Source organism: Myotis daubentonii, chromosome 10, assembly GCF_963259705.1.
Source record: "Myotis daubentonii chromosome 10, mMyoDau2.1, whole genome shotgun sequence".
Lineage (NCBI taxonomy): Eukaryota > Metazoa > Chordata > Mammalia > Chiroptera > Vespertilionidae > Myotis > Myotis daubentonii.
Window position 1 is genome coordinate 9,042,492 of NC_081849.1, and position 27,296 is coordinate 9,069,787.

Here is a 27,296-nt window from a genome sequence, read left to right on the forward strand (position 1 = left end):
AAGTCTCCCCGGTTTTTCGGAGAACTTAGGGTTCTGTGCCTTCCAGTTATAGAGGTCGCTAGTTGCGAAAGGCCAATAAATATGGGGCTGGTTGCCATCCGCATCCGGAGGTCCAGCGGCTCGTAAGGGCAGGGTCTTGATAGTGGAGTCGGGTGCTGCGACAGACAGCTCCCGTTGAGCTCTTTGCCGGGTGAGAGGTGGGCCTCCTACCGGAACCGGAACCGCGGCCATTCCCGGAACCCCGCCCCCAGCCATTCCCGGAACCCCGCCCCCAGCCATTCCCGGAACTGCGTCAGCTTCCCGCGACGGGGTAGGATCAAATCTCTCCGGCGTCCTGTGGAAATGATATGGGGGAGGAAAAATTAACTCTTCTCCAGTTCCCCCCTGCAAAACCGGGTAGGGGGGAGCTGGAGCTGACGGCAGGGTGACTTTCTTCTCCTTCTTCTTCTCCGCTTCCTGCAAGGCAAGAATGGGTTCTGGCTCCGGAGGGTGTGGAGGTAAGAAGGGCCTAAGCCAAAGTGGTGGATTTTCCACGAGGTCCTGCCAAGTAACAATGTAAGAGAGTTGACCAGGATGTCCCTCTTTGGGTTGGGAGACGACGTCCCTAACCCGGCGAATGGTGGGGAGATCGAACGTCCCCTCCGGCGGCCACCCAACACCAAAAGTCGGCCACTCCTTAGAACAAAAAGTCCGCCACCGGTCCTTCCGGACCTCCGCACTGAGGTTGCTGGCCCTTCCCTTTACCTCTTTGAAATGATCGACCATAATGCTTAAAGGAGTAGTTTGAGCCTGTCCCATAATGTCCATCCAGTAAATCCACAAAGTAAAACCGAAAAAACACAAACACAGACAACTAAGGGGCCCGAAAATATAGTATTCCAACTCCATGGAAGCGAAACCAAAACAAGCTTCCAACTCCATGGAAGCAAAAACCGAAAACGACCGTTGTGTGCCAACCAGCGGGAGCGACCCGACTGTCTCAGATTGAGGGGTTCCTACAGAACTTCCGACTCCGCGGAAGCAAAATTTCCCCTCTTCAGATGGAGGATCGGGGCGCCCCCCGACTCCTCCTGCCTGTCTCAGATTAAGGGGGTTCCTACAGAACTCCCGACTCCGCGGAAGCAAAGCTATACCCCTTCAGATGGAGGATCGGGGCGTCCCCCAGTTCCTCCCGCCTGTTGATCCACTCAGATCATTATTACAGGCATTTACAGGCATTTACAGATTTCAGAAGTGAGCTCACACCAAAACACACGACACAAACAAAACACGACCTACCTACCGCGGTCAGTCAGGCCCTCCGGACTGGGAGTCCCATCGATGGTGTTGGGGATCCCGGACGAGCCCCCAAAATGTTATGCCCAGAATTCAAGATCCCCAAGATACCATGCCAGGGAGCCAATCCGATGCAAAAGCAGAAGGTCCTTTATTGAGTTAGCTAACCCGACCCAGGCCTCCAGCCGACGCGGCGACCGGAAAACCGAGTGATATCCATGGGAAAATCAGGGCTTTAATAGTGAGGGGAGGGGGCTAGCTGTGGGCCCTTCGGATTGGCCAGGCGCCAAGTCGGGTCTTGTTGCACAGGATGTGGTCATCTCTATGGCGCGAACATCCCTTGCTTGTCATTGGCTAGTTCAAAGAAATCCCGGGCGTGGCCAGCAGGGGCCTGGGCTTCCGGGAAGAAGGCACTCTTCTGAGCACATGGTCTCTGTCCCAACATGGAGGATCCAGGGTAAGATGGAGGGCATAGCCCTCGCCCTTTCACTACAACCAAAATTACTCTAGCCAGTAAAGCTCTCATTTAGATTGAAGGTCAGATAAAGAGCTTCACAGACAAGGAAAAGCTAAAGGAATTCACCACCACCAAACCAGTAATGACATGAAATGTTGAAGGGTATTCTTGAAGAAAATGGAGGAGGAAGCTGAGGAGGAGAGGAGGAGGAATAAAATAGAAAAAGTAGGGACAATGAAATGGCAATAAATGCATATATATCCACAATTGAATCTAAAAATAAAAATAAATGAACAAGGAATCTAATAAACAAAATAAACTGGTGGATAAAATAGAATCAGAGGCATGGAAACATGGAACTGACTGTCAATCTCAGAGGGAAGGGGGAAGGGTGGCCTGAAAGAGATTACCCATGGTCACAAACAATAGGGTGATGAAAACCTGGGGTGGGGGAGCACATGGAAGGGGGCAATGGGGTAAAAATGGGTGATATCTGTAATATTCTCAACAATAAAGGCTTAAAAAAATAAAGGAAATGAGCAACCTGTCCTGGCTAGTGTTGCTCAGTGTTTAGAGCATTGGCCCACTCACAAAAGGGTTGAGTGTTCAATTCCTGGTCAAGGGCACATACCTGGGTTTCAGGTTCAATCCCTGGCCCCTATTGGGGGGCATACAAGAGGCAGCCAGTCAATGTGTCGCACATCAACATCTCTCTCTCTCTCTCTCTCTCTCTCTCTCTCTCTCTCTCTCTCTCTCTCTCTCTCTCTCTCTCTCCCCCTCTCTATCTATCTCTATCTCTATCTCTGTCTCTCGTTTTCTTTCTCCCCTCTCTTCCCTCCATTACACTCTTTAAAAATCAATGGAGAAAATATCCTTGGGTGAGAATTAACAACAAAAAAGAAATGAGCAACCTGTGTGCATATAGTATATTCCAACTATGCCTATTAAATAAGTTGAGCCTATAGTTAAAAACCTTTCTTCAGAGAGAAATTGTGCTAGATTGAAAATGCAGGTTGCTATGATGTGAAATGCCTGTGCACAGAGACCTTTGTCAGGGAACTGCAGGTGGCTTCCAGGAGCTGAGGGCCTCTCCTACAATCATGAGGTCATCTGAATTCTGCTGGCAACCACACAAGCTTAGCAGAGATCCTTGAGCTGTGGATGAGAACATAACTTGGTCAGCCTTGTGAAATCTGAGCAGAGGACCCAGTTAAGCCATGTTCAGATTCCTTACCCGCAGAGAATGTGAGATAATAAATTTGGCAATGGATCATAGATTGGTGTACTGGGCAGACTCCTTCCCCATAATTTATAGCTGAAAGACATTGTCAGAAAACAGGATGAGCATCAAATGGTTTATCATTTTTGTACTCAGTGAATTCCCATTTCCCTCATACATAGCACCAATAGAGAAAGTCATTCAACATTGGCATCCAGCAGCAATTCTAGCTCAAATTATTCAAAATCAACCACTCCATCATCTAGTCAGGAAACATTGTCTAGAACTGTCAGTTCTCCCTCAGAAGGATTGAGGCAACATAGCCTTCTACATAAAAACCATGCCCTGTAGGCTAATCAGTTCCCACATTCAATGCAAAGAAATATAGACAACTAGTTTCTTGGGCAAGCTCTTCTAGCTAGATTCCTAGTGTAGCCAGCTTTCAACCAATGCAGATGCTGTGGTGGCTAATTCTTATTATGCTCTATTATGTGCAATTTCAAGCCACAGGCAACAACAAATGCCAGCCCAGCCCACCCTATTGCTTCACAGTTTCTGAAGCTGGCACATGTCCCTGGAGAATAATACCCACCAGCCCCAAACCTAGTAGCTCAAGAAAATTAACACACGAATGTCAGTGTTCAAATGAATGCACAGGGAGGTCCAGTGCTAAATGAAGAAGTCAGTTGAGACTTGCTAGACTGGATGTACACTCCCAGGAGCTGCAGTTCTCTTTAGCATTGACCATGTTTTTTCTTCTCTAGTCAGCTCATTATGGTAACGGAAGATGTAGTACTGGTTTACGTACAGCAAATTGGATGATTTCCTATTAGGAAAGAAGGAGGTCAGCAGCAGTCTCCTTATAATAACGCCAAAGTTAACAATAATGGGAAACTGTCTAAAACTTGAAGAAATGGGTCATTTTATGAGTGATGGGCTTGACAGTGAGGGTGAGGAGGTATAGGTGAAGATGCCGGTGCAAATCAAAGCCCTGGATTGTAGGCTTCAACGTGGTCTTTTAGCACTGCCTTCTTTTTCAATCACAGTCAGTTTATATTCAACATTATTTTGTATTAGCTTCAAGTATATAGCATAGTGTTTAGACAATTGTATACTCATGTGTCCCCCCAGTATTTCTAGTACCCACCTGGCACCATACATAATTATTACAATACTAGAGGCCTGGTGCATGAATTCATGCACCACTGGGGTCCCTCTGCCTGGCCTATGGGATCAGGCCAAAACTAGCTCTCCGACATCCCCCGAGGGGTCCTGAATTGCAAGAGGGTGCAGGCCAGCCTGAGGGACTCCACTGGTGCTTGATCAAGGCTGGGGAGGGATGCGGGAGGTTGATCAGCTGGGGAGGGGCCACATGAGGGCTCCAGGGTGTGTCTGGCCCATCTCTCTCAGTCATAATTGGCCAGACCCCAGCAGCAAGCTAACCTACCAGTCAGAGCATCCTCCCCCTGGTGGTCAGTGCACATCATAGCGACTGGTCAACTGGTAGACTGTCTGCCCCCTGGTGGTCAGTGAACATCATAGCAAGCAGTTGAGCTGTCTTAGCATATCATTAGCATATTACACTTTGATTGATTGAATGGATCACTGGATGACCAGACACTTAGCATATTAGGCTTTTATTATATAGGATTTGAATTGCACATGTAAGTGCAATCATATAAAATTTGTCTTTCTCTGACTTGTTTCACTTAGCAAAATACCCTCTAGGTCTATTCATGCTGTTGCAAATAAGATTTCATTCTTTTTTTATAGCCTAGCAGGATTCCATCATGTATATGTACCACAACTTTTTTATTCACTCATCTATTGATGGGCACATGGGTTGTTTTCATATCATGGCTATTGCAAATAATACTTTGATGAAAATGGGGGTGCGTATATTCTTTTGAATTAGTGTTTTGGGTTTCTTTGGTTATATACCCGGAAGTGGAATTACCATGTCATAAGGCAATTCCATTTTGAATTTTCTGAGGTATTGCTACACGGTTTTCCATAGTGGTTGCACCAATCTGCATTCACACCAACAGTGCAATAGGGTTTTCTTTTCTCCATATCACCATCAACACTTGTTGCTTGTTGATTTATTGATAATAGCCCTTCGGACAGGTATGAGATGGTATCTCATTTCGGTTTTGACTTAAATTTCTCTGATGACTAGTGGTGTTGAACATCTTTTCATATGCCTATTGGCTAGTGGTGTATTCTCTTTGGAGAAGTATCTATTTAGGTTTTCTGCCCATTTTTCAATTGGATTGTTTGTTGTTGTTTTCTGGAGCTGAGTTGTATCAGTTCTTTATATTTTTTGGATACTAACCCCTTGATGGAGCTGTTGTTTGCAACTATCTTCTTCCATTCGGTTGGTTGCCTTTTTGTTTTGTTGGCAGCTTCATTTGCTGTGCAGAAGTTTGTTAGTTTAATATAGTCCCATTCATTTATTTTTGCTTTACTTTCTTTTGGGGTCAAATTCATAAAATCCTCTCTAACACCAAGGTCCATACGATTAGTACCTATGTTTTCTTCTATGGAATTTATTTTTTCAGGTCTTAAATTTAAGTCTTTGATCCATTTTGAGTTAATTTTGTAAATGAGGACAAACAGTAGTCTAGTTTCATTCTTTGCATTTGCTTTCCAATTTTTGCAGCACCACATAGTGAACAGCCTTTTTCTTTTCCAATGTATTTTTTTTTTTTTGGCTCCTTTGTCGAAAGTTATTTGTCCATATGTATGTTAGTTTCTTTCTAGGCTCTCAATTCTGTTCCATTGTTCTGTGTGTCTGTTCTTCTGCCAATACTATGCTGTTTTGATTATTGTCATTTTGTAGCATAATTTGAAGTCAAGGAGTTTGATACCTCCAGCTTTGCTCTCTTTTCTCAGGATTGCTTTGTCTATTTGGGGTCTCCTGTAGTTCTACACAAATCTGATAAATTTTTTATCTACTTCTTTTAAAAATGCCATTAGGTTTTGATGAAGATTCTATTAACTTTGTATATTGCATTGGGTAATGAAAGGTTAAAGTCAGTGGTATGCAGGCAAGGCTAAATAGCCATCTCAGACAGTAATTAAAGAAAATTTAAATTTATTTAAATAAAAGGGAATGAGGGATGGAGATATCCAAAGGGCAGGGTTACACAGTACTGAGCCAAAGGGTATTGGGTCCACGATGGCAGCAAAAATATTCTTAGGGCAGTGAAACAAGGAAGGGCATAGGAGAAGCAACAGGAGAGCCTAGCTGGGCTGCTTTGGCTCACTGAGAAGCCAGAGAAAAGGGGGCCTTGGAGACAGGTTCAGGGGCTTAGCCCGGGACAAGCTACAGCTACCCATTGCTCCCTGGTTGCAAGCCTCATGGGGTCTCTTAGAGGTTAGGGGATACGTGCCTGTGGGGGGAAGAGAAGGGGAAGGAAATGACCTCAGTGGGAGAGCAGGCTCTGGGTCCTTTGTCCTGAAAGCTTAGTTATCTCTTTCTTGCAGGTGGAAATCTTAGGGGAGATTTCAGGGGAGGGTCTTAATAGAATATTCATCAGCTTTCCAGGTGTCATCGTCTCCTCTGAATGGTTGGTGCCAAGGCAGAGGGTCATTAGTCAATGTCGCTGGTCCTGAGGCAGCCACAATATCACTTGTCTGGTTTTGCTGCTTTTCTGGGCCTGGAGCTGAAATGCAACTGAGCCCTATCTTTAGGGAGGAGAATGTCAGGGGGTCTAAACCGCCTGGTCAGTGATATGAAAGATAAGGGGTCCAAACCACATGACCAGTGATATGCGAGGGGAGGATACGCTACCGTGGGGGCGAGGTTCTTGTTTTCCCAGTATTGACCCTGGTTAGCATCTGGGGCTTTCTGCCCTGGTGAGTTTCTGTACCGGGGCCATCATCCTTACTCTACTTAGGTCTGTCTAACAGGTAATATGCCATATTAACTTTGTTGATTCTTCCAATTAGGAACACAGAATATCTTTACATTTATTTGTGTCTTTTTCAATCTCTTTTAATAATACTTTGTAGTTTTCAGTGTATAAGTCCTTCACATCCTTTGTTAAGTTTATTTGTAGGTATTTTATTCTTTTTGTTGCAATTGCAAAAGGAATTGTTTTTTCCATTTTTTTTTTCTGAAATGTCATTGTTAGTAAATAGGAATGAAATGGAATTTTATACATTGGTTTTGTATTCTGCAACTCTACTGTTTATTGTTTCTAATAGTTTTGAGGTAGAGTTTTTAGTATTTTCTATATAAAAAATCAAGTCATCTGCAAAAACTGACAATTTTATTTCTTCATTCCTAATTTGGATGCCTTTTATTTATCTCTTTTGTCTGATTGCACTGGCTAAGACTTCCAGTACTACGTTGAATAACAGTGGTGAGAGTAGACAATGAGGTATCACCTCACACTTGCTAGAATGGCTACCATCAATCAATAAATAAACAAGTGTTGGTGAGGATGTGGAGAAAAGTTAACCTTAGTGCACTGCTGGTGGGAATGCCGATTGTGCAGCCGCTGTGCAAAACAGTATGGGGTTTTGTCAAAAAACTAAAAATGGAACTGCCAGTGATCCCATTGTGGGACTATAATCTCAGAATCCAGAAACAGCAATCAAAAAGAATATATGCACCCCTATGTTTATAGCAGTATTATTTACAGTAGCTAAGATATGGAAACAGCCTAAATGCCCATCTGCAGATGGGTAGGAAAAAAAAAAAACCCGTAGTACATTCACACAATGGAATACTATAGGGCTGTAAAATAGGAGTTCTTAAACTTTGTGACAGCCTGGAGGGACCTGGAGATTATTATACTAAGTGAAATAAGTCAGTTAGAGAAAGACAAATACCATATGGTCTCACTTATATGTGAAATCGAATGAACAAAATAAACTGATGAACATGGAAGCATGGAACAGAATGACAGATCTCAGAGATGGGGCGGGGGAGGGAGGGGAGGAGATGGGAAGAAATTAGCCAAAGAACATATATGCATATATGCATAACCCATGGACACAGACAATAGTGAGGGAAGGCCTGGAGTGGGGCGGGGGTAGTGTGGAGGGAGAAAAAAGGGGCAAAATGGGGGACATCTGTAATACTGTCAACAATTTTTATTTTTTTTATTTTTTTTATTTTTTTTAAAATCTTTATTGTTTAGATTATTACATTTGTTCCTCTTTTTTCCCCCCCATAACTCCCCTCCTCCCAGTTCCTGCCCCACCCTCCGCCCTCACTCCCCACCCACTGTCCTCATCCATAGGTGCACGATTTTTGTCCAGTCTCTTCCCGCATCTCCCACACCCCTTTCCCCCCCAAGAATAGTCAGTCCATTCCCTGTCTATGTCCCTGATTCTATTATAATCACCAGTTCATTCTGTTCATCAGATTATTTATTCACTTGATTCTTAGATTCACTTGTTGATAGATGCATATTTGTTGTTCATAATTTGTATCTTTACCTTTTTCTTCCTCTTCCTCTTCTTAAAGGATACCTTTCAGCATTTCATATAATACTGGTTTGGTGGTGATGAACTCCTTTAGCTTTTCCTTATCTGTGAAGCTCTTTATCTGACCTTCAATTCTGAATGATAGCTTTGCTGGATAAAGTAATCTTGGTTGTAGGTTCTTGGTATTCATCACTTTGAATATTTCTTGCCACTCCCTTCTGGCCTGCAAAGTTTCTGATGAGAAATCAGCTGACAGTCGTATGGGTATTCCCTTGTAGGTAACTGAGTTTCTTTCTCTTGCTGCTTTTAAGATTCTCTCTTTGTCTTTTGCTCTTGGCATTTTAATTATGATGTGTCTTGGTGTGGTCCTCTTTGGATTCCTTTTGTTTGGGGTTCTCCGCGCTTCTTGGACCTGTAAGTCCATTTCTTTCACCAGGTGGGGGAAGTTTTCTGTCATTATTTCTTCAAATAGGTTTTCAATATCTTGCTCTCTCTCATCTTCTGGCACCCCTATAATTCTGATGTTGGTACGCTTGAAGCTGTCCCAGAGGCTCCTTACACTATCCTCGCATTTTTGGATTCGTTTTTCATTCCACCCCTCCGGTTGGGTGTTTTTTGCTTCCTCGCATTTCAAATCATTGACTTGATTCTTGTGCTCCTCTGGTCTGCTGTCGGGAGTCTGTATAATATTCGTTATTTCAGTCCATATATGCTTAATTTCTAGTTGGTTCCCCAACATAACATCGAGGGTCTCATTAGTTTTCTTGTAGATCTCATTAAGTTTATCGGCGGCTTCTAAACAGTTCTTGAGAGACCTTAAAAGTGTGGTTCTGAACTCTATATTTTCCATTGACAATTTTGTCCTGTTTCTTTGTCTCTGCATTTTGTTATGCTTTCTTGGTGCACCCCCTAGTGGTCTTTGTGCGCAGTCTTGTAGTTAAGCCTTGATTGTTGTAGCTAATACCAGGGAGGGTTTGACCTCCAGGTCAAGTGGCTGTGAAAATTCTGTAATACTGTCAACAATTTTTAAAAAGATGCAGGATTCCAGAGGGTGGGTGAGCCATATTCTTGAGAGTGGGGTAATGCTTTTCCCCATGCTGATGGCGCTGGGGGGTGATTGCTCCTTGCAAGAAAAATGGCTGCTGTGGTGGGGAGATGGCCCCGCGTAGGGATCCTTGCAGCCACTCTGCCAGGTCTCTTCCCAGTCTCTCCTCAGGTGATTTCAGTCCACATTACCCTCTCTCTGCTGGAGCCCAGGGTGAGTGGCTGGCAACAGTTTTGCTCATTGGCCCTGTAAAAGGGTCGCTTTGTCTCCAGCAGGCCCCCCTCTCCTTGACAGACAGGAGCCCCTCAGCCTTTCACAGGTAGATGCTACGTGGGAACTGTTCCCCACGAGGCTGGTGATGCAGGCTGGGAGTGTGGTCTGGGATCTAGGCTTCGGGCCTCACAGGTTAACCTCCTGCAGTTGAGCTATCCCTTCCCTAACCTTGGCCGGTCTCCCGTGGGATGGGGCCAGTTTCTTACACGTCTAGCCCTTCCTAACAGTCTTGAGGTGGCTTCTTCTGCCAGTTGTTGGCATTCAGGTTGTCTTTAGTGGGTAATTCAGGGTGATTGTTCCCTAATTTAGTTGTGATTTCCAGTTCTCTTCTGGAAGCAAGGAAGGCCCACCTACTCCACTGCCATTTTGAACCCTGCCCATTTTTCAGTTGGATTGTTTGTCTTGGTGTTAAGTTGTATGAGTTCCTTATATGTTTTGAAAATTAACCCCTTATCGAATGTGTGCTCCCCTACAGTGGGTTCCCTTTTCATTTTTTTGATGGTTTCTTTTGCTGTGCAGAAGCTTTTGATTTTTTAAAATTTATTTGTTGTTGACACTATGACACATGTCCCCCATTTTTGCCCCCCTTTGCTCACTTCTACCCAACCCCCACCCCCAGCCCCCAGTACCATTTGTTTAATTTTTCTTTGTTTCCATTGCCCTAGGAGATATATTGGCAAAAATATTGCTATGAGAGATGTCTGAGACTTTACTACCTCTGATTTCTTCGAGGATTTTTATGGTTTCCTGACTTTTATCCATTTCGAGTTTATTCTTGTATATGGTATAATTTAGTGGTATATTTTCATTTTCTTGCATGCACCTGTTCAAGTTTCCCAATATTATTTATTGAAGAGACTGTCTTACTTCATGTTATGCTCTTGGCTTCTGTATCAAATATTAATTGTCCAAAGCGGCATGGGTATATTTCTGGGCTCTCTGTTCTGTTCCACAGACCTACATACTTGTTCTTATACCAATATCAGACTGTTTTGATTACAATGTTCTGTAGTATAGTTTTATTTCAGGTCTTTTAATATCTCCAACATTGTTCTTTCTCAAGATTGCTGCAGCTCTTTGGGGTCTTTTTTGGTTCCATATACATTTTTTGAATATTTGACCTAGACCTGTGAAATATGCCATTGGTATTTTAATAGGAATTGTGTTGAACTCTCGACTGTTTTTAAACTCTACCTTGGTTTCTTGTGTTTTAGCCCGAGAGGAAGTTTGGCGTGGTGGTGGTGGGCGTTGGCAGAGCCGGCTCTGTGCGGATGAGAGACTTGCGGAGCGCACATGCTTCCTCAGCATTCCTGAACCTGATTGGCTTCGTGTCCAGGTGGCTCACACTTGCTTTTCACCTTGTAATTCATGGGGAGCCCAGTGGGATGGAGAAGGCCTGGGGATACGGAGATTCTCGTGACCCAGGAGAGAGAATCAGCTCCAGAGTTTTCCAGAAAACTTTGCTCAGGGTTAGTCCCACAAGATCTCAAGTTCGGATAGGTCTGGAACTGAAGCATGCTGGGATGAGCAGTGCACCAGCCTAGAAGGGACTACAGAGACAAAGGAGGGAAGATGAGCACAGGGCCTGTAGTTACACATGGAACACAAGGGCACAGAGAACACAGGGTGGGCTGGCCTGAAAGAAGGCTTCAGGTGTGCAGCAGTTAATCACTACATCACTTATCCATGCGGTAGCCCTGAGCTTTCTGAGCCTTACCGACCATTTGACATAGATACCATTACCATTATCAACTCCACCTTTAAGAAACTGAGCCACTTTTTGAAAGGTTGAGTCATTTGCCCGAGGTCGCACAGCTGGAAAGTCTAAGAACTGGATTTGAATGTAGGTCTATTTGGTTCCAAGGCCCGTCTTTAAATACCATGTGTTCTTTTTCCTTTGGTAATTTTGAGCCCCACTTTTTGGGAGCTTCATTTCTGTCATGTAACCAATCAAAATCAAACTTATCACCATTTGTATTATTTATTGCCCCATTTCAGCTCTTTTCTCCACCCCTCACTGCTTTCTCACACACATACTGCTCACCAAACTAATGCTATGTAACATCATTTATCAAGATTAATTGTGCACTAGCTGCAGGCATTGTGCTGGCTGAGGAAATGTGGTGGTGAGTAAGGTAGACATGTCTCTACTTTCTAGTGCTTTAGAGAAATCAAATAAATACATTTAGAAAGCATAATTAACGATTTGATAGTCCATTCAGATTCTTTTATTTATTTATTTAATTTGTTTATTTAAATATATATTTTTATTGATTTTAGAGAGGAAGGGAAAGGGGGAGAGAGAGATAGAAACATCAATGGTGAGAGATAATCATTGATTGGTTGCCTCCTGCACACTCCCTACTGGGGATCGAGTCTGCAACCTGGGCATGTGCCCTTGACTGGAATCAAACCTGGGATCCTTCAGTCCACAGGCCGATGCTGTATCCTCTGAGCCAAACCAGCTAGGGCCATGCAGATTCTTTTAATATTTTAATTTATGGGGCCTACTGTCTTCCAGTTTGCCTGTCTCAAAATTTGGCTGTTCCTTTAAATATTTAAAGTGGACTTTGGGTCACTAGGGTGACTCAGAAGTGCTGGGAATCTGCCGATGGTCAATCCTCCCCTCCCAGTAAGATTCTAAGGGAGCTGCATACAAATGGGAGATCAAAAGTACCATTGGCCACACTATAACGCCCGCTGTGCCCGGGTTGAAGCTCTCATTGCGCCTGATGTAGTGAAGCTTCTCCTTTTTGCCTAAAGCCTCAGCACTCTGCCAACCGGCTGCCATGGCTGATGCAGTGGGACTTCCTAAAGTCCCCAGGTTGTGTGGGAAGATGGGCAGCTCATAGCCACTGCTTTACTGCACCCTTGCCATTGTCACACTTTTCCCCTGCTCACCTACCCTGTTCCTCACGGTCTATCTGCTAAGTCCTACCTTCTCCCCAGGAGGCCTTTTCTGAAACCCTAAACTTGATGTTTCCTGCCCTCCTTGAGTCTCCCACATGTACTCCAGCACCACAGTTCTCATGTTAGACCTGTGTTGTTGTTATTGATGTGTATGTGACTGCCTCTCTCTATGAGACTGTGAGCTCAATAGACGCTGAGGACTTTTAGTTTATTCTTTATGATCCTCCCCATGGTGCCTAGCACACAGTCGGCAAACAATAAGTATTGGTCAAATGGAGCAGTGTAGATTGGGTAGCCCCCATAGGAAGAAACCTACCATAATCTCTTTTGGCAGCCATACTGGCCCAAATGCCCTCTGCCTGCTGCAGCTTAAGTGGAGCTCTGCGATGGATGGGAGCCCTCTGCTGGCCGCCCCATCTCCTCTGTTACATCCTTCATCAGAGGACTGCTCTGTTGCTCCAGCCTCTGCACAGGGGTAGCGTGCTGAATGCCAGGATCCTCAGATCATCTAAATAAGGAGTTTCTTCTTACCCTGTAAGAGGCAAAAGGCTTAGGGTTCCTGTCCTGCTTCTGCTACTCATTAGTGGCAACTACTGCCCCTCTGGGCTTTGTCAGCTCACCTGTAAAGGAGGCGGTGATACCTGCCTTCCATTGACCATCACAAGGCCACTGATGGTTGTGCAGGAGCTTGAAGTCACACAGCAATTTGCACCTCTAAGGTGTTAATATGTGGGGTTTGAGTTAGGTTTGGTAGCCATAGTGTTTGGCCAGGTACTTGGAGCTGGCAGTGACCATAGGGATTATTCTTCTTGAGGAAAAAGATCCACTATTTTTATTTTAGATATTAAGTGATTCAGAGACTTCCACCTCACACTGGTTGTTAGCAGTAGTATCAGCACTCATTGCCCAGTCCCCTGACTTCAAACCTGAGGCTGTTTTCACTCCATCACGGAAAATGTCCTGAAGTGGGGGAGGAAGTTAATTTTTTCTCTCCCTAAAGACGATCATCAAGACATTTCTGGGAGGAGGGAGAAAGATGATGCTCGTTTATTCTAAGTCGATGTCTGTCTACTTTTAAGTTCCATTTCTGTTATTTTCAAACAGGCGCGAGCTCAAGTGCATTGATGAAGTCCCGCAGATTTCTTTGGAAGATGCTCTTTCTAGCCAAGAGGTTGACGTTGCTTATATCTGCAGTGAAAACACCAGCCATGAGGACTATATCAGGTGGGTTTCAGTGCAGGCAGCCCTGGCCTTGCACAGTAGTTCAGGACTGCAAAAATGACTGGGCAAGCTGAAGTCTCACAAATGGGTCTTAATAGTCAATGGGGAAAATTATAATGGATCCACCACCTTTAAAAATTGTTGTCTGGGGGGATGAGTTGGGTGGAGGAGAGCAAAGAGGGGAGAATGGAGGATATACTATATAATAAAAACCTAGGTGGTGTCATGCAAGGGCGACATCATCATAAGATGGCCAACACAAGATGGCTGGCAGGGGCAGTTGTGGGCGATCAGGCCAGCATGGGAGGGCAGTTGGGGGCAAACAGACCAGAAGGGGAGGGCAGTTTGGGGGCGATTGGGCCAGAAAGGGAGGGCAGTTGAGGGCAACTAGGCCAACAGGGGAGGGCAGTTAGGGGTGACCAGGCCAGCAGGGGAGGGCATTTGGGGGCAATCAGGCTGTCAGGGGAGCAGTTAGATGTCAATCAGGTCAGCAGGGGAGCAGTTAGGGGGCGATCAGGCTGGCAGGCAGGTGAGCGGTTAAGAGTCAGCAGTCCCGGATTGTGAGAGCAATGTCCGACACAGGGATCGGGTCTAAACCAGCAGTTGGACATCCCCCAAGGGGTCTCAGATTGGAGAGGGTGCAGGCCAGGCTGAGGAACAACCTTCCCCCCGCTTCCCCCCCACCCCCGTGCACAAATTTCATGCATTGGGCCTTTAGTGTGTAATAATGTCAACAATAAAAAGATGATCAAAACTTTAAAAACTTTCCTATTAGTTATAAATGCGTAAGGAAATGAAAAATATAGTAAAGTTAATACTTCTTTAGTACACTATGATTTAAAACATTAGAAATATTAAGAATGAAAGTGTTTTATTTCTTTGTAAAAAAATGTATTGAGAGTAGTTTGAACACTGTTTGCCTTTTTCTCATCATATAACTTAGGATATAAAGCCAGCATCTTTTCTGTGCCTTGGTGAATTGCCATCGTTTATTCTAAGTTTGGAAAAGCTTAAAAAATTTTATCCTTTGCACTTTCACCATCTGAAATATCTCTGAGAGCGCCTTTAATATGAAGTGGTTCTACCATGAGATAAGAAAGGAAGTAGTGGTGGCATCAGAGAGGGGAGATGACTGTTTATAAAACAAGAGAATCGAGGTGTCCCCCTGCCCCACCTTTGAGTGAAAAGCCTAGAACCCTTCAAGCATTCGGTGGATTGAGCTTGGAAGGTGGAGCCCAGGTAGGACCTAGCCAGCTGTCTCCCTGAGTCTCAGCTTCCCTTCTAGGTCCTTACGTTAAACTACATCTGCTGTTCCCAGGAGCAAGGTGCTCCCTCTTTATCATGCCGATTGGTGTGTGGACAGAGTGTGTTTAGGAAAACCTTTCTTTGGTTTTCCTTAACTGTTTTCAGTACCAGAGTGGTGTTTTCTTTAAAAAAAAAAAGTGATCATATAACTATATGCTTATACAGTTGACCTTTGAACAACACAAGTTTAAACTGCACAGGTCCACTGACATGTAGATATTTTTAAATAAATACATTTAAATTTTTTTTGGAGATTTGAGATAATTTGAAAAAATTTGTAGACAAACTGGGTAGCCTAGAAAATACCAAAAACTTTAATAAAAAGTTAGGTATGTCATGAATGCATAAAATACATATAGATAATAGTTTATTTTATCATTTACTACCATAAAATATTTACAAGTCCTATATAATAAAGAGTTAATATGCTAATTAGACCGAACAGCAGAACAACTGTCCAGACAACGTTCCAGATGAGGGCCGGCTGAGGCTGCAAGGGGCTGCGAGGGCTGGCCGAGGCAGCCGGGCATGCGAGAGGCAAGCCCCTTGCATGAATTTTGTGCCCCTTGTAGGAAGTCTGTTATAAAAAGCGAAAGTTTGTCCAAACTTAATCACACAAGCACAATTGTAAATGGTACCATTCATAGTTGAGAGAAATGTAAACAAATGTAAAAATGAAGTACTAAATCATAACAATATAAAATTAACTGTAGTACATACTGTATCTATACTAATAGAAGGGTAATAAGCTAATTAGACTGGATAGACCAGATGTCTTCCGGACGTCCTTCCAGACAAAGCCACGGTGGCAGAGACTGAGGCAGAGGCAGTTAGGCTCGATCAGGCCAGCAGGGGAGAGCACTTAGGGGTGATCACTGTCCTTGTCCATAGGTGTACGATTTTTGTCCAGTCTCTTCCTGAACCCCCCCCACACCCCTTTCCCCCCAAGAATTGTCAGTTCACTCCCTTTCTATGCCCCTGATTCGTCAGATTTTTTATTCACTTGATTTTTACACTCACTTGTTGATAGATATGTATTTGTTGTCACTGTGTTGTTCATAATTTTTATCTTTACCTTTTTCTTCTTCTTCTTCTTCTTAAAGATTACTCTTCAGCATTTCATATAATACTGGTTTGGCAGTGATGAACTCCTTTACCTTTTTCTTATCTGTAAAGCTCTTTATCTGACCTTCAATTCTAAATGATAGCTTTGCTGGATAAAGTAATCTTGGTTGTAGGTTCTTGCTATTCATCACTTTGAATATTTCTTGCCACTCCCTTCTGGCCTGCAAAGTTTCTGTTGAGAAATCAGCTGACAGTCATATGGGTACTCCCTTGTAGGTAACTAGCTGTTTTTCTCTTGCTGCTTTTAAGATTCCCTCTTTGTCTTTTGCCCTTGGCATTTTAATTATGATGTGTCTTGGTGTGGTCCTCTTTGGATTCCTTTTGTTTGGGGTTCTCTGTGCTTCCTGGACTTGTAAGTCTATTTCTTTCACCAGGTAGGGGAAGTTTTCTGTCATTATTTCTTCAAATAGGTTTTCAATATCTTGCTCTCTCTCTTCTTCTGGCACCCCCATAATTCGGATGTTGGTACACTTGAAGTTGTCCCAGAGGCTCCTTGCACTATCTTCATATGTTTGTATTCTTTTTTCCTTTTGCTTTTCCAGTTGGGTGTTTTTTGCCTCTTCGTATTTCAAACCTTTGATTTGATTCTTGGGATCCTCTAGTCTGCTGTTGGATCTCTGTATATTATTCTTCATTTCAGTCTGTTTATGCTTAATTTCTAATTTGTCCTTTTTCATATACTTGAGGGTCTCACTATATTTCTCGGAGGTTTATAGAAGATTCTTGAGTAACCTTATAACCATGGTTTTGAACTCTATATCCAGTAGTTTGCTTTCCTCCATTTCTCTCATTTGTGACCTGTTTCTTTGTCTCTGCATTTTGGCTGCTTCCCTGTGTTGATAGAGTGGCTTTGTGTGTTAGGTGTCCTATAAGACCCAGTGGCTCAGCCTCCCCAGTCACCTGAGGTGGATGCTCTTGGTGCACCCCTTTGTGGGCTGTGTGCACAGTCTTATTGTAGTTAAGCCTTGATTGCTGTTGGTATCACTGGGAGAAATTGACCTCCATGCCAGTTGGCTGTGAGGACCAGTTGTGTCTACAATGGGAGAACTTCTGTGCTGGAGACACCCTATGGGGCAGGACTTGCTTCAGTGGGGCTTTGGCACTCACTGAGTCAGCTCCCTGAGTATGTCTCTTATGAATGTGAAGAGTTGTAATCTGGATGGTCTCACTCTTACCACTGGGTATATTGGCTCTTGGATCTCCAAGGAGGTGCAAAGTGAACCACTGCCTGAGGCCACCCTCAGAGATCTGCAGATTCATCCTCTTTGTTTGGGGTTTGGAGGTGCCCCAATGAAGCACAGCTGTGAAGCAATGTAGGCTGCTGAGGAGCCTTAGGCCTTATTTTGGAAGCTCTGGGGTTCTCTGACACAGCTACAGTTTGACAGGTTTTTAGGCAGAGAAAGGCCAGGCCATTCGTATGCAAAAGCCTCTGTGCACAGCTTTGGTGGGGTTGTAAATTGGGTGTGGCGGGGGGTACGGGGGAATAGGGTGTCTCAGGGAATCACTAGGATGAAGCAAATAGCTGGTTGCCCATCAGCCCTGCCCCGGTAGGTCCTGGGGTCTGTGTTGTGCGTCCCCATGGAGGAACAATGAACGCTGCAAGCACCTTTGTGAGAAAGCCGCCCTCACATTCCGGCCCAATGCCAGAGAGTACATTTCTCTCCATATGAGTCTGGGTCCCCAAATTCTCACCTGGAACTGGATTTCAGAGCAGTCGGGAGCTTGTATCTCCCTCCCGATTGAAAAAGACAACATAGCCAGCTGCCAGCCCCTTTCACGCTCTGCCTCCGTACCTCCACACTTTCACACCTCTGCACCTCCTGCCAGACTTAATGGGCTTTTCTCTTTCCTTCTAGTTGTAGAATTTCCACTCAGCCAGCCTTCCCATGGTTCTGGATGATATCGGTCTTTTAGTTGTAGTTTTAATGTGGTTGTGCGCGGCAGCAAGTTCAGGTGTTTACCTATGCCGCCATCTTGGTTGTCTCCATGCTCTGTGGGGTTTTTTCTCTGTCTGGAATGCTGACAGCCAGGCAACCATGGCTGCATCTCTGTGCTGTGTACCTGATCAGGTATCTGGGCTCAGCCACAGCTCATACTGCCCACTTCTGCAACAATGCTCACCAAATTTTTTTGCTTCCCCTCCACCCCCGCCACCCCAGCTGAAAGGAGTGTCAGCCACAACCCGATTTCTCCCCTTTCTGGGCTGAGCCCCAATGTGAGCTCCACTAGCTACAAGGCTGTGTCTGTAGCTCGACTCAGCATCTTTTCCTCCCTGGTTTGCTCTCACTTGCCCACCTTTAAATGTTTCAATGCATGACCTCTTGGGTACATTTGTGCATTGAACAGGGAATCTTTTGTTAAATTATAGCTGTTTGAATAGTTTAAACTTCAAAGGGTCATCTCTCATGTTGCCATTCTTCTGATGTCATTCAACATTTTTTTTTCTCTAGCTATTGCATTGTAAGAATACATATAACATATAGGGTGTCCCAAAATTCACACATGATTCGCAATTCAATTCAATTGCAAATCTTGCATGAATTTTGGGACACCCTATATAAAATATGTGGTAATAAACTATTTATATTGTTGATGCAGCTTCCAGTCAAATGTAGGCTAATAGTACTTAAGTTTTGGGGGGGGTCAAAGTTACATGCAGATTTTCAACTGTGTGGGAGATTGCTGCTTTGTTCAAGGATAAACTGTAAACGTTTATACCCTAGAATATCTAGGGAACAATGTCCAAATTTCTGAGCACAGCATTCTAAATCCTTCACAGTCAGGCTCCCAACTACTAGTATTACCTCATTTCCCTTTACTCCCTATAGCTCATGCTGAAGTTCTTATCATAATCCAAATGAACAAAGCCCCAGAAAATGCCCAAGCCCCTGCATGTTCTGCATAAAGTGAAATATGCTCATTCCATTGCACCTGAAAAATATTACTCATAATTCAAGAGTCCGTTCAGTTGTCGTTAGTGAAATCTTTTTAGACTGCCTCAGACAGAGCTAGCTGCTGTGGGTTTTATAGTTTTCATTGATAGCTATCATGTGGTAACTGGCAATTTAGCTGTCAATGTGTCTTTATTTCTTCTCCAAAATAACTGGTAAATAGAAACTGGTTGACTATGTGAGTGGTTGAATAAGCAAAATTTTAAATTATCAGAAAATCATTCTCTTACTGTATAGTAGGAAATAATGTGAAGTACATTTCATCACCGTTATCTTCTGGTTTTGATTTACCTGTATGGCACATTTGCACACCTAGACTTTTGTGCATTTATAGCATTTTGTACTCTTTCATGCAAGGCATTTCAGTGCAGCTTATTTGAAGTGTATTATTTCTATATCTCTTGCTTCCAAAGGCAGTTCCTTAATGCTGGCAAGCATGTCCTTGTGGAATACCCTATGGCACTGTCTTGGACAGCAGCTCAGGACCTGTGGGAGCTAGCTGAACAGAAAGGTGATGTATGTTCTATCTGTCTAGAGCACAGTCCCTGTTTCTGAGTTACCGTCACTAAGAATTCTGTGGTATCTTTATTCCTTTATAGTTTATCCCCATATCATATATATTACTGATACAAAAGGCTCCCAACACTCCCCACCTCACTACTGTAGGCACATTAAAGGGATATGTGGAGGGCCAACAGGGCAGAGGGATGGGTGGGAATTTACAAACTTTTTTTTGAGACTTGTCAGCTTTTTTTTACTCTATTAGTTTCCACCTGTGGTAGTATCATGATATGATTTTAGTTTTATTCATGTGATATTTATATTGCTAATGGAAAAATGCCCAGATCAGAGTAATGAATTATTTTATATTCACATTTTGTAGTTGTTATTTTTTCTTAAGAGGAATACTATTTATAATATGATATGCTAGGCTTCTTGCTAATTACAAAAAATGAAATTATCCCTTTGCAATGAAGAGCTCTGCTGTTATCATCCTAACCAAATGACGCTAATATGGATCATTCTGACACTGTGAGCCATCTGGTGTGATGTACATAGCATCCACCATATACTTAATATTTAAATTAAATTTTCAGTTTGCAGGAAACATAGGGGTAAAAGTGACACCAAATAATAAAATCAAACAAACAAGAATGTGGAATACTCTGCAAGATAACAGGCTAAGTTTTTTCAAGAAGATAATGTCCTGCATGTAGTGAGTTTCTTCCAAAGAGCACAAGATGAAAAGGAGAAAAAAAGAGTAACTTTACATGGGAGAAAATAGACAGAAACTGCCTAAGCCAGGTGGTCATGATATAGTGATAAGTCATGTTAATAGCATGTACCTACGACCTGGGCCTCCCTCCCTCTGGCCAGCCGCAGGCACCCGGGACAGCAGGTGACTCCCCCCAGGCCGGGCCCTGGCTTTGTCAGGAAGGACGTCTGGAATGACGTCCGGAAGACATCTGGTCTAGCTGGTCTAATTAGCATATTATCCTTTTATTAGTATAGATTGCTATGAGAAATGTCTAAGATTATACTGCCTATGTTTTCTTCTAGCAGTTTTATGGTTTCAAGTCTAACATTTAAGTCTTTAATCCATTTTGAGTTTATTTTTGTGTATGGTGTAAGAAGTTTGTCTAGTTTAATTTTGTTGTACATATCTGTCCAATTTTCTCAAACACATTTATACTTTGAATGCCAGTTTGGGGACTGTTACTAGTAAAAACAAGGAGAGCGCCAGCAAGAGTGCATCACTGCAGACAGCCATGGGGGGGGGGGGCGGAGAGATTACAGGTTCTTGAGAACAGGGACAAACCTCTTTAATTTGGAAATTATACACATAATCCCAGAGATGGTACATTCCCAGGAAAATTTTGGTAATCCCTCCTCCCCAGAATTTTTTTGCCTGGCTGAGTGGTGAAAGTCTCTTTTACAAAACTAGTCTGTAAAGACTGGGAAATGTGCCTGTTTTGTCCAATATTCAAAACTCAACAAATAATCACAAGGAAAACAAAGAAAGAGGAAAATAGCCCAATGAAACATTTTCTGAAACTGACCCTGAGAAATGCAGACCTATGAATTATCTGAAAAAGAATTAAAAATAACTCTGTAAAGGATACACAGTCAGCTAAGAGAAACCACAAATAAACAAGAATCAGGAAAACCGTACATGAGCAAAATTAAAATATATCAACAAAGAGATGTAAACTATAAGAAGTACCAAACAAATTCTGGAGCTGAAGAGCCAACAAGAAGGGTTTAACAACAACCTTGATCAACCAAATGAAGAAAAGACCAAACTTGGATAGATCATTTGAAATTTGATTCATAAGGACAAAGAGAAAAAACAATGAAGAACAGTGAAGAAATCTTAAGGAATTATGGGATACCATCAAGCAGATCAATATATGCCACAAAGGGGAAAGAGAGAAAAGGGCAGAGAGCTTATTTAAAGAAATAATGGTTGAAAACTTCCAAAAATTTGACAAATGAAATGATATACAATTTTCAGAAACTTAATGAACTCTAACTAGAATAAACCTCAAGACTCACACCAAGACACATTATAATCACAGCTTCAAAAGTCACAGATAAGGGCAGACTCTTGAAAAAAAAAAAAGCAAGAGAAAAGTGACTCATTATATACAAGAAAGCTCCTTTAAGATTATCTGCAGAATTCTCAGCAAGAACGATGAAGGTCAGATGTATTCAAAGTACTGAAAGAAAAAAAAACCTGCCAAACAAGAATACAATATTGAGCAGAACTGTCCTTCAGAAATGAAAGCAGAACTAAGACTTTCCCAGACAAACAAAAGCTGCGTGAATTAATTACCACTAGAAATACCCTAGAAGAATTGCTAAAGGAAGTTCCTTCAAATTAAAACAAAAGGATACTAGGCAGCAACAGGAAGGCATCCAAACTTATAAAAAGAGCTCCCTGGTAAAGGTAAATGTAAAGACAAATACAGAAACCTGTAAGGGAGAACGACTACAGCGGAATGGCAGCAGCAGAAGTTCCCCTGGTCTTTCTTTTTGAAGTTACAATAATTTGAACAGTGATAACTGAACAGAGAATTCCCTGATGAATACAAACACATCTGAGAGATTTGTGCATTGAAACAACTGAAAGTGGGTGAGTGGGAGCAAGTGGGGAACGAGGCGGGGGAAGGGGGAGGGTAGAAGAGCAGAGATGGGTACTACAGATGCAGCCCTATGGGTCTTTTTTAAAAAATATATTTTATTGATTTTTTACAGACAGGAAGGGAGAGGGATAGAGAGTTAGAAACATCGATCAGCTGCCTCCTGCACACCCCCTACTGGGAATATGCCCGCAACCAAGGTACATGCCCTTGACCGGAATCGAACCTGGGACCCTTCAGTTCGCAGGCCGACACTCTATCCACTGAGCCAAACCGGTCAGGGCAGCCCTATGGGTCTTGAAAGAAGAGAGGAATCAGGTTGCCATCTGTATTTCCTGCAGCCCAGAGGAGCGAAGAGATATAGTGAACGTTCCTGCCAGAGTGGTTGGTACACAGTGCACTAAACCCAGTGACCGGTGCAGAAACGAAGCACAGAGATGCCGTTGTCTGGTGGCCCCTTAGTCAGGCAGAGCAAGCCATGGAGCCTGGCCACCTCCCTTCACCCTTCCAGAGGTAGCAGCGGCCCTAGGAGAAGCTACAGCTGTGAGCACTGGGCTATAAAACACATTACCTGCAAACCCTAGGACTGGAGTGACAGCAGGATTTTTTCCCCTGAATGGCAGGTACATGCGGCAGTTAATCCCAGTGATGGGTGGAGATACAGAGGTGAAGCAGCTGAGGTCTGGCAATTACTGTAACTGGGAGGACAAACCACAAGTACAACAGCTGACCTCTGCCAGCTTACCACACCTCACCCTGGTGATTTCACAGGCTCGTAACACCGTCGTCCACCACAGCGGTGGTGCCTTGAGACCGAGGTGACCTGGTTACAGAAGAGACTAGGGGAAACAGGACATTTTCAACCATTCTGCAGAGATCCCAGAAGCTGGAGCAGCACGAGAGAAACTAAAACAACTTGTCTTTCAGTGCCACCTTCTGGAAAACAAGATTTCTTATCAACCTACTCGAGAAGTAACACTTAAAAAAAAAAAAAAAAAAAAAAAAGCAGATCTCATTTCTGTAGATGCCTAGACAAGAAAGAATCTATGACATACCATGAACAACCAAGGCAATGAGGCAACTCGGAAAGGAAATGCAAATCTCTAGAAAATAAACTTAAAGACATAGAAATATGTGATTTAAATGACAGAGAAGTTAAGGTTGCAGTTCTGGAAAAACCCTCAATGAGATACAAGAAAACACAGGCAGTTTAATAAACTCAGAAATAAAATCAACAAACAAAAGCAATACTTTACTGAAGACATTGAAATTTAAACAAAACAAAACAAATAGAAATTTGATAAATAGTGATGAACTAGCAGTCTCAGGAAATGATGCTGACCAGTTGGAGAAAAGAATTAGTGAAATTGAAGATAGAAATCCTTAAAGATTGAAGATAGTAATGATGCAGATAGAAGAGAGAGACTTGAGACTATATGAAAGAACTCTATGAGAACTATTTGACTCAATCAGAGAGACATATTAACACAATAGGTATACCAGAAAGAGTACAGGAGAAGGAAGCAGAGGTCCTATTCATACAGAGAGTTGATGAGAATTTTCCAAACCTATGGACAAAGCTAGATGCTCGAATCCAAGAAGCAAACAGAACACCTAATTATCTCAATCCAAAAAGGCCTTCTCCAAGGCACATTGCATTAAAATCGTCAAAAATTAATAACAAAGAAAGAATTTTCAAGGCAGCCAGGGAAAAGAAGAGAGTAAGCTCTAAAGGAAATCTCATTAGGTTATCATCGGATTTCTCAGCAGCAGCCCTACAAGCTAGGAGAGAATGGAATCAAATACTCTAACTATTGAAAGAGAAAAATTATCAGTCAAGAACAATATATTCGCCGAAACCGGTTTGGCTCAGTGGATAGAGCGTCGGCCTGCGGACTGAAAGGTCCCAGGTTCGATTCCGGTCAAGGGCATGTACCTGGGTTGCGGGCACATCCCCAGTAGGAGATGTGCAGGAGGCAGCTGATCGATGTTTCTCTCTCATCGATGTTTCTAGCTCTCTATCTCTCTCCCTTTCTCTCTGTAAAAAATCAATAAAATATATATATATATAAAAAGAACAATATATTCAGCAAAGTTATTCTTGAAATATAAAGGAGAAATAAAAACTTTTCCAGACACACAGCAGCCCAGGGAATTTACCACCTTAAGACCTCCATTACAGGAAATACTGAAGCAAAAGGTAAAATTATACAAAACTGCAAGCAAGATTACAAACAGTCAGACAGAAACAGGATATTGCAGCCCTTTTTCAAAACAGGGTATTATACATTTAAATATAACGAAGGCTAAAGAAGGTAAAAATATTAAAGAAGACAGAGGAAAAAAGACAGTATTGCAATTTGGAAATTAGCTCACAACATAAATAAGGAAAATTTCTGACAAGAAAAATATAAAAGGGGAAGGGTAAAGGTCTGAATTTGCAAACATCTCTGGAGAAAAGATGCATTCAGAATAAAAAGGACTACTGTATATATGAAACTTTCTTTTGCATAATAGAATTATATTGTTGCACTGCTTCAGTTGGTAGGGAGTAGCATTATAAAGATGGAGATCTCATCTTTAAATACAAAAGAATATTCTGAAAATTGTTCTGACATATTTATCCAGGATACCATAGAAAACAGTCCCAGCATTGATTGTTATATAGTTGACTAGTGCTTGGTTAAGTGTACTTTTTGTGCTTTATATATCACAAATGGAATGGAAAACCTTGTTTTATGGATGCATGTAAAATGAATCTATTGGTGGCCCAGGGCAGCTCATGGCCTGCTCTTCTGCTTCTCAGAATTCTTCTAGGATTAGTGTCTCTCAAGCCCCATCTCTCACTTCACCAGTCATAAGGGATAGCTTGTGAGGTTTGACACATCTACATGTATAAAAGTGTAAGTGACCGGCTGACTGGCCAGTAGCTATGACACACACTGACCACCAGGGGGTAGATGCTCAATACAGGAGTGGAAACCACAGGCATAGAAACATGGAACAGACTGATGAATCTCAGAGAGAAGGGGGGAGGGAGGGAAGAGATTAACCAAAGATCTTATATACATACTAGAGGCCCGGTGCACAGATTCATGCACCGGTGGGGTCCCTCGCCTGGCCTGTGGGGATTGGGCCAAAACTGGCTCTCCAACATCCCCTGAGGGGTCCGGATTGTGAGAGGGCACAGGCCAGGCTGAGGGACCCCCTGGTGCATGAACCTGTACACTGGGCCTCTAGTTTAAATAATAACCAGGATAAACATTCTCTAGCACTTGCATCAATAGTGAAACTAGTTACAGAGCTAGAACCCTTTGATGCAAGAATTGCTAAGAAATATGTCTGTTTCTTCTACAACAGCAGCTCTGAATAGAACAAAAAAAAGGCCTTGAAGAAACTGAGTAATAATTCTGAGATTCATCTAAATAACTTAATGAATGACTTAAATCTAGGCATTTTGTAAATTGAGATGTCATTTTCACCGCTCTCACTCATCCCGGACCCACTGCACCTGCCGCTGCCGCTGCTTGGTAGCACTGCCACAGAGGTGAGAGAGGCTTGTGCCACTGCAGCTGCACTTGCCAGCTGTGAGCCTGGAGTCTGGTGCCTGTTGGTCTGCTGAGTGGTGCTCCAGCTGTGGGAGTGCACTGACCACCAGGGGGCAGCTCCTGTGTTGAGCATATGCCCTCTAATGGTTAGTGCATGTCATAGGGACCGGTCAACTGGTCATTTGGTCGCTTAGGCTTTTATATATATAGATAGTATTACAGATATCTTCCCTTCCCCCTCTACTTCCATGTTCCCAGCCCCTACCCACCCCGCTATGTCTTCACTGCCCTATTGCACGTATCCATGGGCTATGCATATCTATATATATAAAAGCCCAGCAACCAGAGCGGCAGAACAACCAGAATGACCAGAATGACTGGTGGCTATGACGCCCACTGCAGCAGCCAACCAGCCTGATCCAGGCCCTAAGTGCCCCCTCCCCCGGCTGCCCCACCCTCGATCGGCCCCCAACACCCTGATTGGGGGCAGGGCCGGCTGGCCAACTGCCTGCAGCCCCTCCCCTCCAGCCAGTCCAGCCCTATAGGCCCCCATCAGGGCAGGCCAGCCAGACCCCACCCATGCATGAATTTGTGCACCAGGCCTCTAGTAAGTATATAAGTTCTTTGATTTATCTCTTCTCATCCCCTGTCATGTCACTTTTAACCTCTGCTCTGGACAGTTCCTCAGTCTTTCCTTGGTATTTAGAAAGATTTACTAGCCAGTTATTTTGTATAATGTTCCTAAATTTGAGTTTGCCTGATATTTTTCCATAATTATTTTTGGGATATGCATCTTTTATAGAAATGTCATAGAAGTGATCTTATGTTCTTTGCATTGCATCCTATCAGGTGCCATTCAATTTTAATTTGTACATTATTAATGATACCATTTGATTAAGGTGGTGTCTGCTAGGCCACTCCAATGAAAGTTAATTTTTCCCCATTTATAATTAATGATTATTTTGTGGGGAGATAGTTTGAAACCTGATAATATTCATTATTTATCACACTTTCTGCTTATGTCTTTATATCAGTATGGCTTCCTTTTATACTCCATTTTCATTTTTTATTTTGATATTCAAATGTTTTCATATTTGGTCAATGGGGACCTCTTCATGCTACCTCTTGTCGCATGTTGTTATATTTCTGTCATTGTTTGAAATGGTTTATGTTCATGGTAAACTTTTTCTACCTCAGTCCTGCAACTAGACATTTTTTCAAAGAGCCCTAGTTCATTTGGTGGTAAATGGTATTTTGTAATTAAAATCTTTAAAAATTGAGATATGATTGACACATAACATATTAGTTTCAGGTATACAACATAATTATTATTTATATATATTGTGCAGTGATCACCACAAGTCTAGTTAAGATTTATTACT

The 27,296-nt window shown here is 42.9% G+C and overlaps 1 protein-coding gene and 1 pseudogene across 4 annotated transcripts in view; both read left to right on the plus strand.

Annotated features, from left to right (window-relative positions):
- BLVRA (biliverdin reductase A) overlaps window positions 1–27,296 on the plus strand; it is a 71,607-nt gene that overhangs the window by 22,321 nt on the left and 21,990 nt on the right. For 3 of the 4 annotated variants that reach the window (XM_059711571.1, XM_059711573.1, XM_059711572.1), the window contains 3 exons: window positions 10,926–11,047; window positions 13,726–13,845; window positions 19,637–19,734. In XM_059711571.1, the coding sequence (XP_059567554.1) occupies window positions 10,926–11,047; window positions 13,726–13,845; window positions 19,637–19,734 (340 nt within the window). The remainder of the gene's footprint in view (window positions 1–10,925; window positions 11,048–13,725; window positions 13,846–19,636; window positions 19,735–27,296) is intronic. The other variant, XM_059711574.1, reaches the window with a different exon arrangement.
- On the plus strand, window positions 82–4,028 carry LOC132211257 (homocysteine-responsive endoplasmic reticulum-resident ubiquitin-like domain member 2 protein; annotated as a pseudogene).